This window comes from Acomys russatus, chromosome 32 (genome assembly GCF_903995435.1).
Source record: "Acomys russatus chromosome 32, mAcoRus1.1, whole genome shotgun sequence".
Lineage (NCBI taxonomy): Eukaryota > Metazoa > Chordata > Mammalia > Rodentia > Muridae > Acomys > Acomys russatus.
In genome coordinates this window covers 47,476,741-47,492,756 of record NC_067168.1, presented here as the reverse complement: position 1 = coordinate 47,492,756, position 16,016 = coordinate 47,476,741, and the positions used below count along the sequence as shown (strand labels likewise).

Sequence of the window (16,016 nt, the reverse complement as noted above, 5' to 3'; positions counted from 1 at the left end):
TGCTGGGATTAAAGGTATGTACCACCACTGCCTGGTGAATTATTTCAGTTTTTAACACAAGTAATTGCTTCAAAGATTAAGAAAACTCAAATAATAAACCCAGCTAAATTCCCCAAAAATCTATAGCTGTCATAAAAGGTTTTTACAAAATCCCAGATTATTGACCATCTTTGTATGTATGCATAATGTGTCTATAGATGTGCATGTGTGTGTGTGTGTGTGTGCGCGTGCGTGCGCACACGCGCGTGTGTGACCTCAGTACTAACGTGTGGAGGGATCCATCTCATGCTCATGAACCAGGTGGGTATCAGGCAGTGTGGGAGGCTGTTTTGAGTAACCCCATGTCCCCGCTTCATGACAGACTGGCATGCTCTTGGTGAAGGGGACACCAAAGTCAGAGAAAGCACAGGCAGCCACCCAGTTTCATCCTAGACAAAGTCCATCTGAATGCCCTGATTACCTCAAATTTTCTACCTAATCAGAACAATCTATCAAGGACTCCCTAAGGACTATGGTGAAGAATTAGCAATAGAATTAGGTCTTTTTGATGAATACCTTCCCTGTATAAGCTCTAGGGGAAAATCTCTAGCTGTCGACCAGTTTTGTCGTAACACTGGTCTCAAAGTCTAAGGTGTTCATATCACTGAAGTAAAAAGCATGGAGAAAGGGCCGGGCACAGCAGCGTGCAGTGGGGGCTTGTTCAAAGGGGCACTCACTGGAGAGCTCGGTCAGGACGCAGGTCTTCACACCTGCATCCAGGCAGTCACTGGACACTTCAAACCCCACTCAGTGCAAAGCCACCAGCCTGACTGAGCACACAGCAGAGATGTGTCATGTCAAGACAGATGTGCAGTGATTGCATCTGTCTGGTCACTACAACACAACAGAGTATGCAGAACCGGCCCTGGACAAACCTGAAGTCTGTGCATACTTGACACTTTGGTTTAGCAGGTAAGATGGAGTCTGCTTCCAATGACTTTGTATTAAAGATGGGTGAGAAGCTAGCGAAGCATCAGCTGCAGAAGTCCCTTTCATGGAAGACTCAGCTGAGACAAACAGGTAAAGGCTGCCGTGCTCTTTTCTATCGAGGTCTACAGTCTTACACGTAGGCCTGGGGGGCAAGCTTGAGTTCATACAATGGTGTGGGCACTATCTGAGCCTCTTTCCACTTGCAACCATATTGAAAAAACGTCTCTTCTCCACTGAGTCACTTCAGCACTTTTCCTCTGAGAAGCAGCTGGCTGTGCCTTGTGCGTGGACTTTCCACTGGTTTTTCAGTGTGATGTTTACCCTTCATAGTCCCACAACCCTGACCACTACAGTTTCACGCTGCATCCTGAATGCCACAGTCGCGTGTAAGATTAGACGTCTTCTTCTACAGTGCCTACTTCTATGTTATTTAATGAGACTCTTTTTATCTCCTCTGAAAGGCCAATCAGAGATTAGGGCTCACGTTCCCCTCATCTCTTCATACACAAACCCTGAGTTGCACTAGAGCTCATTTGACAGACTGCATACCAAGGGTCTGCCATTCCTTCTCCACCATATAAGCCATCTTTCCAGTTAGCATGTAAAATAGTTCTCCTGATACCTCTTGAACATGGCAGTCACGTTACTTTGCCCACATGACATGAACTGCCAGGTGCAGAGGAACTCTCACAAGGCGAGGCCCCAGACCGCCACTGAAGGGCCACAGGCAGACACTGAGATGGAAAGTCAATACATGTATGCACTAATATTTACCACGCTGTGCACCAAGATCCCATCACACCGAGGCCTGGGAGTGGCAGAAGCATTGCCCTTTTCCAGCCTGCAGGGTTCATCTGTCACCCACCACAGGCTTTAAAAACTGGGCTCACCAGATCACAAAGATCCCTGAGCACTACACCCCCCCAAATTCCTCCCATCACTGCTGCTAACAGGAAGCCCACCTCTGGGGGGGGGGGTGTCTCCATACTACCTACTAGCTGAAGCCGGAGACAGGAAATACTGAACTTGCTAGCATTTTACGTTAAAACAAACAAACAAAAAACAAATCTGTAAGAGACTCTGAATGGCAGCCATAAACAAAATATATGTGGCCTGTCCATTTTAGCTGCAAAGGACTGTGGGTTTATCTGTTTTCTTTCTTTCTTTTTTTTCCCTGCTTCCTGGTACCCTGCTAAGTTAGGGCCAGCTCAGAAGTTGTGAGCAGGGTGTGGCGGTGCACTTGGGAGGCTGCAGGGCAGGAGGCACAGGATGGCCTGGGCTCCAGGGAGAGACATAAGAAGGAAATGCACAAGCAGACGCAGATTCACACAGCAGCCTCCTCTCCACCCTCAACAACTTTGCAGAGTCAGTCAGACAGAGGCCACTCAGACTCTCCACAATTAACCCCGACCCCCTAATGATGCTATCGTTGTGACCCTGCAGCTAGATGGCTAATCCCAGCAATCTGCATCAAGTTGTTTTCTTCTAATTTGGTAACAGATGTGTCTGTACTGGACAGGCAGCAAAGCAACCACCTGAGCACCATGTTAGGGCTGAAAGGCAGTAGGACACCACCCCTCACGCAGGCCTGGGGCTGGCTGGCCCCACTGCATGGGCGGACTGAAGACAGAGATGGAGATCTCAAATGAAGCAGAAAGCAAGTCCTCAGGAGCCCAGAGGCGCTTCCTTTTGACAGCCAAGCCCAGTTAGCACATGGTGCTCTCTCATAAAGGCTCTTGTGTGCAGTATATGAAAAGCATAAATCACCAAAACCCTCAAACCAAAAAGGCTACTTGGGATGCTACAACACAAGCCTGGAGCTGAATTACACTTAATCTGATGCATTTATACTGCCTGATTCTGGTGTTCTTGCAACAATCTGTTCTAACCATTTCAGTCCTCTAAAGAGTAATTACTGCCTGGCACAGAAACAAAATCACACCCTGGCACACAGTGCTGGGCCACACCGCGGGGACTGCCCTGGCCTAAGCTCTCAGCAGGTTTCCTACGAGCCTCAGCAAAGCTTTGCAGGTCCAGTGAGGAGCTGATGTGGACAACCTTAGTGATAGCACACACGTGTGAAACAGACTCCAAATGAGCTAACACCTGAGTCCACTGCACTGTGCTGGCTGGCTGACAGCCTCCTCAGCGACAGCCCTGTCTAGAACCCTTAGCTCAAATGCCCATCATCCTTTCCAAATCTCACCTAGATGATTTAAAGTGCAGTAAGAGAAGTGTGTCCATCTGAGGGGCTAGAGAGATGGTCCAGTGGCTAAGAGCTGGCTGTTCTGGTTCAATCCCCAGCACCACACACTGGTCCAGGCACCTGCGACTCCAATCCCAGGATATCTGGCGCCCTCTTCTGGCCTCCACAGGCACTTTACACATGTGGCATACCAAACACCATCGCCCTCTTAGCCAACCTCTCCACTAACCCCTCCTTTATTTTCAGCAATGTAGCATGCCCATACCTGGGCTCCAGGTCCTCAGTTTACCCTGGACGGTCTCTATGCCTCCAGTCCCCAGACACAGAGCCACAGTGGCTGGTAGGCTACAGCTTCTGCCTTAAGCTTCAGGGGCTAAACCTATAAGGACACTAATTTGGGCATTACTGCTATAAACAGAGAATGTGTTTGTGTGTACAGTGCCTGCAGGTGTACACCTAAGTGTGGAGGCCAAAGGACAGCCTCAGCCGGTGTTTCTCAAGTATCGGCCAGCCACTGTTTTTATTATTTTTGAGATAGGGCTCATCTCACTGACCTGGAACTCACCACGCAGACTAGGCTGGGCACAGGGATCTATGCCTGTCTCCACCTCCTCAGCATACACAGTAACACACCTGACTTAAAAATATGGATTCTGGAATGAAACACGGGTCCTCCAACAATTTTACCAACTAAGGTATCTTCCTAATCCTTGGCTGTATTTAAAAACAACAAAAACAGAGTTCATCAACAAACCTGGGTAAGTCAGGGTTTTAAAAAGCAGAAAAGATTATGCAGGTGTGTATATCAAAGGAAGAAGGGGATGAGACAGACAGAAAAGCTGAAGAGGGCATGTTTGGACCAGAAGCTGTGAAGAGCCCCGTTTCTGCAGAGCAGTCTGCATGGCTAACTCAGCTCTGCCCCTGACCTTGCTCCACCATGGTCAGAGTGGTGAATGAGGAGCTGACAGGAACCACAGCTAAGAGAGAACAAAGTCACACACAGCTCAAGGTCATCCTCAGCTACATAAGCAAGTTTGAAGCCTGCCTGGGCTACAAGACACCTGTTTCAAAAAACAGATTTGTTCTAACCACCAAATTCTTTGATTTGCAAGCCAGTTTTTCTTCTTCAAAATGCTTACATTTCACACCACCAAGAAAAGCAGGCCTGTTCTATAACCTCATCGCTCGGCAGGAAGGAGGGCTGAGTTGGAGGCAGCCTGAAAACTACATACCCGAAGGGGACAAGGGTGCCGGTGCTCTGAGCATGTGGCCCGGGGAGTCCATGTTGCGCCTCCATGCATGTCTGCAGCTAACGGCTGCTGCTGCCTCTTCTCAGAGTGCTCCTCAAGCTCCAGCACCCCATCTCTACATGGATGTGGAAGAGAAAGATGGGGTGCATAGAACTTATGGTCTTGCACTTCTGGCCCATTTCTCGAGTGCTGGGATTGCAGAGCGCCTCGCCAGGACGGACCGCATCAGGCTCATGCAGCAGTGAGTGGGGCTGAACCCAGGGCCTTGCATACACACATTAAGCAAGCGCTCTACCAACTGCTACTTTTTTAAAACACAAATATTAACCAACTATACCACAAATACCAGCACCTTCATTTTCTTAGTTTACATTTGTTTTAAAAGGGAAGAAAGCTCCCAGCTGTAAAAGCTGACCTAGTGTGCATATGTAAACAGCTTTCTGAAAGTTAAATACAACTAAAACCAACATGTGGGGAACGCTCCCAGGCTCACCCTCCCTCTGCGTTTTCCCATGGCAGCCAACACTGTGGAAATTCCCCCGAGGACAGGTTTCCAGAGCTCAGATACTCTTTCTCCCACAACCACAGGCAGCCAGGATCTCAGGCCAAATGTCCCCCCACGGGACAGCAGCCACCGCACAGACGAAAGCATTCTGTGATTCTCCAGAAGAGGAAACACTAAGGCAGTTATGGCAGTGGTCTGAGGCTTTGGGTCAGGCACTATCAGTGTTGGAGGTGACAGAGCCCAGAGAGTGGAGAAGGACTGGCCATGCAGGGGCCTTGCCTTTGGAGAATAAGGGCCTCACGGACCTGGCGGCATGTATGCAGGCAAATCCTAGACAGCACTATTCGGTTTTAGGCAAAGGGATGGGAGCTGAGGACGTCAGGAGACAGACCCAGGCCCAGCGTACGACCTCCACAATGGCCACAGCAGATGGGACCAGAACCACCAAACAGAGAAAGAGGGAGTGAGGAAGGAATAGGAAAGCAATCCTGAGAGTTGTGTGGCCACTAGACTCACTATGTAGCCCAGGCTAGCCTCAAACTCATAGCAGTGCTCCCGTTTCAGCATCCTTCGTCTTCAGGACTGCAGGAATGAGCCGTGATGCCCAGATGCAGGAAAAGATGGAGTCCCTAAACAACGCCCAGGAGCTAACTAACTTCACAGGAGACAGATTGCATGTTTCCACGTGGAGTGCATGCACACACACACACACAGACTCACAGACGTGCCGTGTGGCAGTCCACGGAGAGCAGCACCTTAGCTAACTATACAGATCAAAAGACGACGCAGGCGGGGACAGCTTGCACAGCTCACTCAGACCTCAGTGTTTTACGGTTACTAGGTGAAATTTTGGTGCAATTTATCACAGGCCTTGTGTTGTGAACCACCACCACCTCTAACCCTCACACTTAATAATGTGTTCCCTACAATGTTACTTCAGGAGAATCACATAAATGCAATTATAGAGTCTGGTCTGAGGTGGGAGTTTTTGTTTTGTGTTTGTTATGACACAATTTACTTTGTAACTAAAGCTGGCTTTAATTCCTGATCCTCCAGCCTCTCTCCCTTCTTAGTGCTGGAATTAAAGCGTTCCCCACCCTTAAGATGGACTTCAGGGCTGGAGAGATGGCTCAGAGGTTAAGAGCACTGGCTGAGTTCAATTCCCAGCAACCACATGGTGCCTCACAACCGCCTATAGTGAGATCTGGTGCCCTCTTCTGGCCTGTAGGTGTTACATGGAGGCAGAAATTTGTATAAATAAATCTTTTTTTTTTAAAAAGACGAACTTCAATAATGGGCATGTTTTAATCCTGCACAAACCCCCATGGTGTGGATAGTGTAGCTCTCCCCTCAATGGTGGACTTGTGGGTCCATGTAAACACAAATATTCATTTCTCTGGGGCACACAAGTGTGATTACAGGGCTGCATGGTAAGTGTACACTTTATTTTGTAAGAAACTGCCACAGTGTGGCAGAATCTGGTTTTATTACTGATTCCTCTGTAACCCTGGATACTGCTTTGTTGTTGCTAAGGTTGGTCATTCTAGGTTCTCTGCCTGTCCCTGCAGACTCTAGCCATCTCCATGGGAGCTATGGGAATCTGCTGAAGAGCACTGAGGTGGCCATCCACACTGACCCCCAGCCGGGAATGGGCATGCGCTCCATCTACGCAGGCCTCAGGCTCTCCCATCAGCTGCTCATCCCTGTCAGTTAGGTATGTCCACAGACATTCTTATGTATTTCATTACAAATAATACCGTTTAAATATTGGCCTCCGTGTGTGTGTGTGTATTTTGTTTTTTCCAGACAGGGTGTCCCTGTGTAGCCTTGGCTGTCCTGGACTTGCTTTGTAGACTGGGCTGGCCTCAAAGTCACAGAGATCAGCCTGCCTCTGCTTCCCGAGTGCTGGGATTACAGGTGTGCGCTACCATGCGTGGTATGGTTATTACAGAATGCAACTGTATTTTCTATGATTTGAAGTTGTGAGCTGAACTCATTTATTCGTGAGTCTTCTGTAGTCTTCTTGAGATTTCCCACGAAGTTAGCCATGTCAACTATGAATAGTACCAGCTGTACTTCCTCTTTGCCACTGTGTATGCTTTGGGGCACTTTAGGAATAGCAATCCGACGTCCTTGCCTTGTTTCTGAAGACAGGAGCAAAGCATTCAGGCTTCACAGTAAAGGAGCACGGTGCCCGGGTCTCTGGCTGAGGCTGCTCCTAGCTATTCCCGGCTTATGGAGAGCCAGTGTTCTGTAAGGGCCAGTACTTGGACGCGGATGGAGCAGACCTAGGAAGGATGCTACCATCTGTGTGCTACTATGCATGAGCTGCACAGTCAGGAATTCTCATGACCAGCATTAAATGCAGAGCCATGAGCGTGAGAAATCCTACAGACTACACATACACAAATATCTCCCCCAAAGAGCTACTTGCTTAATCTGAAGCATTATATTAATGTCAAGCCATGCTTAAAGTAACTCAGATCTCACTTCTATTTATTCCTTAACTGGTCATAATAAATTAGTGTCAAGATTGGCTACCTCATCTGAGATATCTGTCTATAAATTAGTGTCAAGACTGGCTACCTCATCTTTGAGATATCTGTCTATAAATTAGGAAACATATAAGAGTTTTCAGGTCAAGAAATTTAATAGCCCAGGAAGACTCTAAATCTCAAGAGATATTTTAAGAAGTCTCAGTGCCAAATTTAATTTTAACTTGAAACTTTTAGAGAAGTGGAGAAGCACTGAGCAACATCAGGGCTCTGCAGCTGTACAAGAGCTAAAAGCCGAGGCCCAGGACAGTCCTCACAGCTTGGAGCTTCTACAAGGAAGAAAACTTGAATAAGTGGTTTCCTGGAACGTTTTGGGAAATAAAAACCATACCGAGAAATGCCCGTGCAGCCCCATTCTCACATTGCTGGCAGCTGTGAGCCTCCTCCCCAGTGCAGCTCTCCTGTTCTTCCACAGGGGACCCCTGTGGCTGTACATGGCCACACTGCAGTCTCCCCACAGTGCTCCAAGGCTGCAGTGATATCCGGGGCTTTTGTGCACACCATCATTTTCTTCCCTCTCCAGTGAGGAGTCACCCTGATGCAGCTGTTCTGGAACAATCACTTCCCCTCTAGTCCTAGACTTGGCAGGAAGAGCTGTAGGTGGGATGGAAGGCGGGAGGAACCAAACTCAGCTCTGAGGGCCTCCTATGGTGTTTTCTAGTTTCCTAGAGAGTTACCCTGGAATCAGGGGGGAACTGAACCAAGGAACGGTGCTGTGGCTTTTCTACCCTACCTACATGCAGACCCATGCTCCAGGTAGGAGAACGGACTGTGAGAGAGAGGTTGGCATCTAGAGGACAAGCTGGATCTGCCACACGCCAAGTCCAGAACCAGGACTTGCCACTTAGAAGTAGGGGCTACAACACCTTTTCACAGCTAAGCTATTTGAAAATCTCAGAAAGATAACATAAACAAACAACTAACGGGCCACTGCACCCAGGAAAAATGAGAGCAGGAAGAACCAAGGTCACAAGGTAGAAAAATAAACACCCAGACAAACCCACCTAATGGAGTGCTTACAGACAAGCAAAAACACAGCACAGCTGGGGAACAGACACAGTTAAGTAAAAAGCACCATTAAACAAATGGTGCACGCCTTTAATCCCAGCACTCGGGAGGCAGAGGCAGGCAAATCTCTGTGAGTTTGAGGCCAGCCTGGTCTACAAAGCAAGTCCAGGACAGCCAGGGATACACAGAGAAACCCTGTCTCAAAAAAAGAAAAAAGAAAAAAACAAAAACAAAAAAACAAATGGAAGCAACTCAAAATTCCACTACTAAAGTTTCTTAACTGCAGAAAAAGGAATTTTTTTTTAAAAATTGAAAGTAAAAGCCAGTGAAAGAAAAACAAATTGCATATCTTGCCAACAACTGAGAAAGGAAAACCTGAGTAGTTTAACAAAATGGAGAAAGAGGACAAGAGAACAACAAAACCAAAACCAAAACAAAAACAAAGCAAGAAGTCAAGGTGGGCTGGAGAGATGGCTCAGTCATTCAGAGCACTGGCTGCTTTTCCCAAGGACCTGTGCCCATATGGCAACTCACAACTGCCTGCAACTCCAGTTCCAAGGGATCTGACACCCTCACCCAGACATACCTGTAGGCATAACATCAATGCACATAAAATGAGTAATTTTTACAAAAATCAAGTAAATGCAAATATTCTAGCAATAATACAGACTAAGTTCACCTTTTTAAAATGGACTCAGATTAGATACAAAAATGAAAGGTACATATTGCTGAAAGGAAACAAACCTCAGCACAGACAAAGTACAGAGGAATAAGCAGAACTAAGTGTAGCCAAACAAGCATATACGTGAGCTGTTTTTCTACTAGCAAAGTGTATCTCACCACAGGAAACACACGTGTAAGTCATAGCTTACACAGCTTAAAAGTAGCACACACCAAGCAAGAGCATCACGGGTCAGGCTGGGAGGCTGCTGCCGTTCTTCTGGGGAGAGACATCACACGGTCATCAACTCCTCATGTACCCAAACCACAGACGCTTTAATCACACAGGGAACATGCAAGTCACCATTGTAAATATTATTATGATCAAGCCACTGAGAAAAAAGCCCAAAAATATTTCCCAAAGCAAACCCAATTAGGTATATTTGTTAGCATCGATGAACTAAAAACCAATAAGCTAAAAGGCAAACTTAAAATATCCTTTTAATTAAAAAAAAAACTTCACTCTAAATAGCTTTAAAGTGCAACATGAAACCAAACTGAAGGTCAAGATGGGCAAGAACAGCAACCACGTGGTGAGGTGCTTGGGATGGGCGGAGCCTGTGGCAGAAGGGAGCACACACTAACGAAATTTCCAAGACTATAAAAGAGGAGAAACTCAGAGCCTAGAAAATTATCAGGAAAAGAAACACTTACATAGCAATGAAAGGTGATGAGTGAAACCAAAGCGGGTTCCCTGAAGAACAGACGCACAGGGCTCGGCCTTAAGGTGAGGAGCCTGGGACCGTGAGGAAGGACCTGGGCAGGGCTGGCAGGTGCACATTCTGCTAAAACATCACTAACTCTGGCATAATATCTTACTAACAGGAAAAAACTGTTAGTTTGTTTGTGGGAGCAATTTTGTATTTATCTCCATCACATTACAAAGGGTCAGTTAAAATAAAATTAAAAAAAAAAAGAAAGAAAGAAAAGAAAAACAAAAACGGCTGGAGAAACGGCTTAGAGGTTAAGAGCACTGGCTGTTCTTCCTGAGTTCACTTCCCAGCAGGCACATGGAGGCCATGACAATCTATAATGAGATCTGGTGCCCTCTTCTGATGTGCTTGTGTACATGCAGCCCAAATACTGTATAAATAATAAATGAATTTAAAAAAAAAAAACATCAAATAACAAAGATAAAGAAGTGACATATGGACCCAAACCACTGCCCATTTCACCAACAGAAAGCAACCGTCTGCCACTCGGTAAGCATCTCCCACTTTGTTGTTTAACTTTTCTGAAGCTTCTTTAGGACAGAAGCCGGAGGAGGAGAGGCACGCCTGAGCATGCGTGCAGAAATGCCAGCACAGCAGAAACGCTAACCTTCCCGGGAATAATCTCCACATGTTCATTTATGGCATATGCATCACCCCTCAGCACATGCCGCTGCACTGTGCTTAGACATAGAGAGAACTGGTACTGCATGTGCTCTTTACCAGTTTGCTTTCTGCCCCTAACTTATACGTAAGGAAACCCATCACAATGACATGTGTATACGTAAGGAAACCCATCACAATGACATGTGTGCTACAGTTTTTACCAGCCTATTCAATTCAGTAAAGAATACTGAACAATTTCTTCAACAGTGATACCATATTCCTTCAATGGGTTGGGATGTCACTTGGGCCAGGAGTGCACAAGTCTGGCTATCTCTCACACACACACACACACACACACACACACAGAGAGAGAGAGAGAGAGAGAGAGAGAGAGAGAGAGAGAGAGAGAGAGAGAGAGAGAGAGAGACAGACAGACACACACACACACACACACACAGACAGACAGACAGACAGACAGACAGAGAGGCAGAGACAGAGAGACAGAGAACTACCTGGTCACATATGTGTACATCTTTACCAGAGAATTGCCAAACTGTCCTCTAAATTATGCAACAGTTCCTGGTTTTCACAATGTCCCGCTTGGTCTCACTTCAGGTGTGGAAAGCAGGCGGGCGTGTGACTGCAGCTCTCATCTGCCTCACCCTGTCCTACATATTTCCATCCATGCCTAGTCTGTCAACCTGGCTTTATTTTCTGATTTACATGTCTTCACTCTCTAAAAATCTCTGGGCCAAAGACCCCAACAAAAGGCTGCAGTGAAATCTGGTGGTCTCAGAAGGCAGGCCCACCCACCATCCCTTTTTTTCAGAACACAAGCATCTAACAAAGTCTGTCTCACCACACTGTCTTACTATGACATCAGCAGCCTAACGTGATGGCGTGTTCTTGTCACCACTTATCTTCTGTGGCCTGCAATTCACACGGCAACGTTCTTGTCTGTGGAGTCTGATGTCCTGTGCATGCACATCAGAGAACACTTCTCTGAGATTAAGTACAATGTAAAGCTGACAGCACCTTCCGCTCAACAAATCCTTCTAAGTCAAAATAACATCTTCTATGACGTTCACAACTGGTTCAGTCCAAGGGGACAAAGCTGAACTAGCCTGAAGGGCACCACGCCCTCCCACCCAGACAGGAACGTGTGGACAAGCGTGCAGACAAGCAGAGCTGGGGACGCCGAGGCGTGCTCGGTCAACATGCGCCACACACGGGCATGTGGCACAGAGTTTGCTGTTCCCATCTGCGCAGTAAAGAGCAGGCAAAGTGTCTCCGGAAGCCTATCCATTTTACAGGCAAAGAAATGCGCAGAGCGGTCAGCTACTTACTCAAGGTCACAGTTAGCGTGAGTAATCTCTGATTCTTCATACTGTGGGTAATATTCATGTTATCACTCCAATGTGGTGTGACAAGACAAAGGACATTTGCAGGAAGGGACAGCCAAGGCCACTGCTAGAAAACAATCTAAGAAGCGGGGAAGGAAATGAACTCAGACTTTAAGAACAAAGAGACAATGCGCGGCCTGAGAGGCCCCTTCGACTATACTCTAGCTTCCTTTGTTTTAAAATACTCTTAGACATTTGGAAACAACCTGCCTGCCGGCTTAGGAATGCACAGTATTCATGAGACCAAATTCTTAAGTAAGATACATATAATCAAAATCCTCCTTGAAATTATTTTCAGTTATGAACTGACTCCACCAACTAACGCCAGCAGGCAACACCCCGACAGGCGGTCCTGGGTGGGTTACCTACCGACTGCAGGGGCGTCATACTCGTCCCCGAGCAGGATTTCTGGAGCAGAGTATGCAAGAGACCCACAGCTTGTAGTGAGCTTCTTTCCAGGCTGAAATTTGTTGCTGAAGCCAAAGTCTGTCAGCTTCACCAGACCTTGTTTTTCAAAAAAGACGACATTCTCTGGTTTCAGGTCCCTGTGGACCACATGGAGCTTATGGCAATAAGATATGGCATGGACTATCTGGGCGAAGTACTTCTTGGCCAAGTCTTCACTAAGACCTTCCTCATGCTTCATGATGTAATCAAACATGTCTCCTCCATCTCCAAGTTCTAGAATGAGATACAGCTTGGTCTGGGTGTCTATGACTTCATAGAGACGCACAATGTTGGGGTGCTGCACAAGCTTCATGCACCTCACTTCCTGGAAAAGATGTCCAGTGGCTAGTGTGTCCAGCTTTGTCTTGTCGATAACTTTCACTGCCACTTTTTCCCCTGTAAATACATGTCTGGCAAGTTTAACCACTGCAAAGTGACCTCGACCCAAGGTTTTATCCAGATCATATAATCCAGCAATTTTTCCGTCATATCCTCGCTTGAACCCTGCCATGCTGGTGTAACGAAGGGGAAAATACTTAAAGTGCTTGAAGTGGGTCTTCTCATATGAGCGGATGTGCTGGAAATAAGGCCTTCATTGTCAACACGGCAACGGACATCTGTAAAACAAGAGACAATCAACTGTGGGTTTTCTATTTATTTATCTTATTTTGAGAGCTGTAAGTCAATTGAGATACATAAATGAGTCGGGGTCACTATTATAAACCTATTATTTATATACAGAGAGTTTACAGTTCAAAACATAAACAGAAGTTAAGTACGGTATTTCACAAAGTAGCAGCTCATTGGAAACAACGTTTTTTTCTTGGGGAGCAGTGTATGTGTGTATGTGTGTATGTGTGTGTGTGTGTGTGTGTATGTGTGTGTGTGTGTATGTGTGTGTATGTGTGTGTATGTGTTGTATGTGTGTGTATGTGTGTGTGTGTGTTGTGTGTGTGTGTGTCTGTGTGTGTGTATGTATGTGTGTGTGTTTGTGTATGTGTGTGTGTGTCTGTGTGTGTGTGTATGTGTGTGTGTATGTGTGTGTGTGTGTGTGTGTGTGTGTGTGTGTGTGTGTGTGTATGTGTGTGTGTGTGTGTGTGTGTGTGCGCGCGCGCGCTATGGAAATAAGAGGCTGACAAGTCTGATAAGCGAAACGACAAGTGGTGAGTTCGCAAGAAAGGGAGCACGAAGCACAGCAGGAACCAGCCAGCACCTCCTGTCGTCCGGAGACAGCCGGACCCCCTTAGACGCAGCTCCTCTTACCCACGTCCGTGCATCGTCAAGAGATACATGTGACCTGTGAGCGTCTGAGGGCTCCTGAGGACCATTGCTGTCATCGCCCCAAATCTAAGTCAGAAGGTGCCACAAGGAAGGCAGTCAGAAACATCTTCTACGTCTGAAGTGAAACACTTCCTGCCTCAAGACAGCAGGGAAGGCACAGTCTTGGGCACAGCAGGCTCTCAGTGACCTGGCTGGGAATCCGCTCTTTGTGCCACTACCATGAGTGTTCTCTACCTCTCGCCCACGGCCACGGCTGCTCACCTTCCCAGAGGACATAAAGCATGCACTCTTATAGAGCATTCAAGTCTCAAAGAGTGTTTGGTTTTAGAAGCCAAATTTCTTATCATACTTAAAATTTTCAACCTTTATAGTATAAACTTTTAATATAGAAATACGTTCTTATAAAGGACTTTGACTCAGAAAAAACTAAATACATAAAATTATACATGTTAAAATATCACTTTAAATCTCACAAACTGAAAAAACATTTTAGAAATGAGTACCAGAATCCAATAAAGAACTGAAAAGTAGCTTCCCAGATAAGCTGTGAGCTACTAATGCACACATGTGCACACATGTGCACACGCACCCCTTTGGTGAAGCCGCCTCGCATGTTCCCAGCTGTGCCCTATAAAAGCACACTACCTGTGCTGTTTAATGATGGAGGGGCACATACCTGTAACTGACTGAGGCACACCAGGGCAGTGTTGCACCCACTGAGACCCTGCCACGGGCGTTCATAGAGTGAGACTACTGTGTCACAGGCTCCTGAGGTCAGACTGCCTCATCTCAGAGCCAAAGAAACTGCGTCCAAGTGACAGGTGGTACTAGAGCTACAGTACTGGGGAGGAAGCCCAAGGCTGGCATTTGGGAAGCTCCACCACTGAGCTACACTCTCAGCTCCACAGCCCACTCCTGGCAGATCTGACCACTCCAGTGACATCACACTGGGGACCTAATACAGTAAGAACCAAAATGTAGTTATGAAAAGATGCATTAAGTTTTGACTTTGCCATCACTCCACAACAGTAAAGTGGTCACTGGCATGGTCACACTTTAGAAGCCACAGTGTGCTCGCACTCAGAACTGCCATTCTGAATGAGCACTGCACCCCAGTCACATAGGTAAGTAGGCCTAGACTGCAGGGCTGGGATAAGGAGCTGGAGTCAACCCTGGGCATCTGCCACCTGCCAATGCTCTAACACAACCTGCCTGCTCTTTCTCTACAAACTGACTTCAGAACCAAAACTGAATTCGTCCATTTCTAATAAGATCTTTAATTAATAAACCAGTACAGGAGCTTGAGAAATGGCTCAGCAGCTCAAACTCTTACTGCTCTTGCAGAGGCCCCAGGTCCCCTCCCCAACCAGTGTTCACTCCAGCTACAGGGTATCTGCACCCTCTTCTGGACTCCAGCTACAGGGTATCTGCACCCTCTTCTGGACTTCAGGAGCACAAACACAAACCTAGACACAGATACACACAGACAGGCATACATACAGACAGACACACAGACACACACACAAGCACACACGCAAAATAAAATAAAATCTTGTATTTATATATCCATGTATACGCATGCTCTGTCTGCATGTATGACTGCATGCCAAAAGAAGGCATTAAATCCCATTACAGATGGTTGTGAACCACCATGCGGTTGCTGGGAATTGAACTCAGGACCTCAGGAAGAGCAGCAGCAATGCTCTTAACCTCTAAGCATCTCTATGGCTTTTTAAAAAGAAACTAGTACGCAATAAAAGTGTTAGAAAAAGATCTGGCCTCTGTACTCTGTATTATCCTGGCTCACCTGAGCTAATAATTTCAACAACCAGCATAAACAGGGAAATCTAAATTGCATCTGTATTTAGACAGCAAGAAACTAACTGGTATCTCTCAGGCAGAGACTGTTTGACCTCAGCTGACTCTGCATGCACAGCTGCTCCTACCCGTCTACGTGTATGGTGCATTTTTTTAAAAAAATTTATTTTTTTTGCAAATTCAACTTTCATCTTCAAAACAGGCTTCTTGGGACTGTCTATCCCAGTTTTTCATCTTTATTCTTTTCCTCTATATTTTTGTTTAGATGGATTTCTGGAAAGTGGCAAATATATCAGATTAGATAAATGAATCTGAGGATTTTTAAAGCTAAACCTGGGGCTGAGAAAACCCAGATTCAGTGCCCAGTTCCTATATTTTTAACCACAGCATGCAAAAGCTGGGGAGCACGGGGTGGGGGACGCGGGACAGATCACAACAACAGGTGGATCCTTGACCTCACAGCTTCAGGTTCAGAGAGAGACTGTCTCAAAAACTAAGGTGGAGGCAGGGAAAGGGCTCGGGGGCAAAGGTCCTCGCG

General features: G+C 46.5%; 1 protein-coding gene across 1 annotated transcript in view; it reads right to left on the bottom strand.

The window, feature by feature from the left end:
- Snrk (SNF related kinase) overlaps positions 1 to 13,019 on the bottom strand; it is a 32,034-nt gene extending 19,015 nt beyond the window's left edge. Inside the window, exon 1 of the mRNA XM_051140800.1 lies at positions 12,302 to 13,019. Coding sequence (XP_050996757.1) covers positions 12,302 to 12,890 — 589 coding nt within the window. The 5' untranslated portion in view covers positions 12,891 to 13,019. The remainder of the gene's footprint in view (positions 1 to 12,301) is intronic.
- Between the last annotated feature and the right edge of the window lie 2,997 nt (positions 13,020 to 16,016).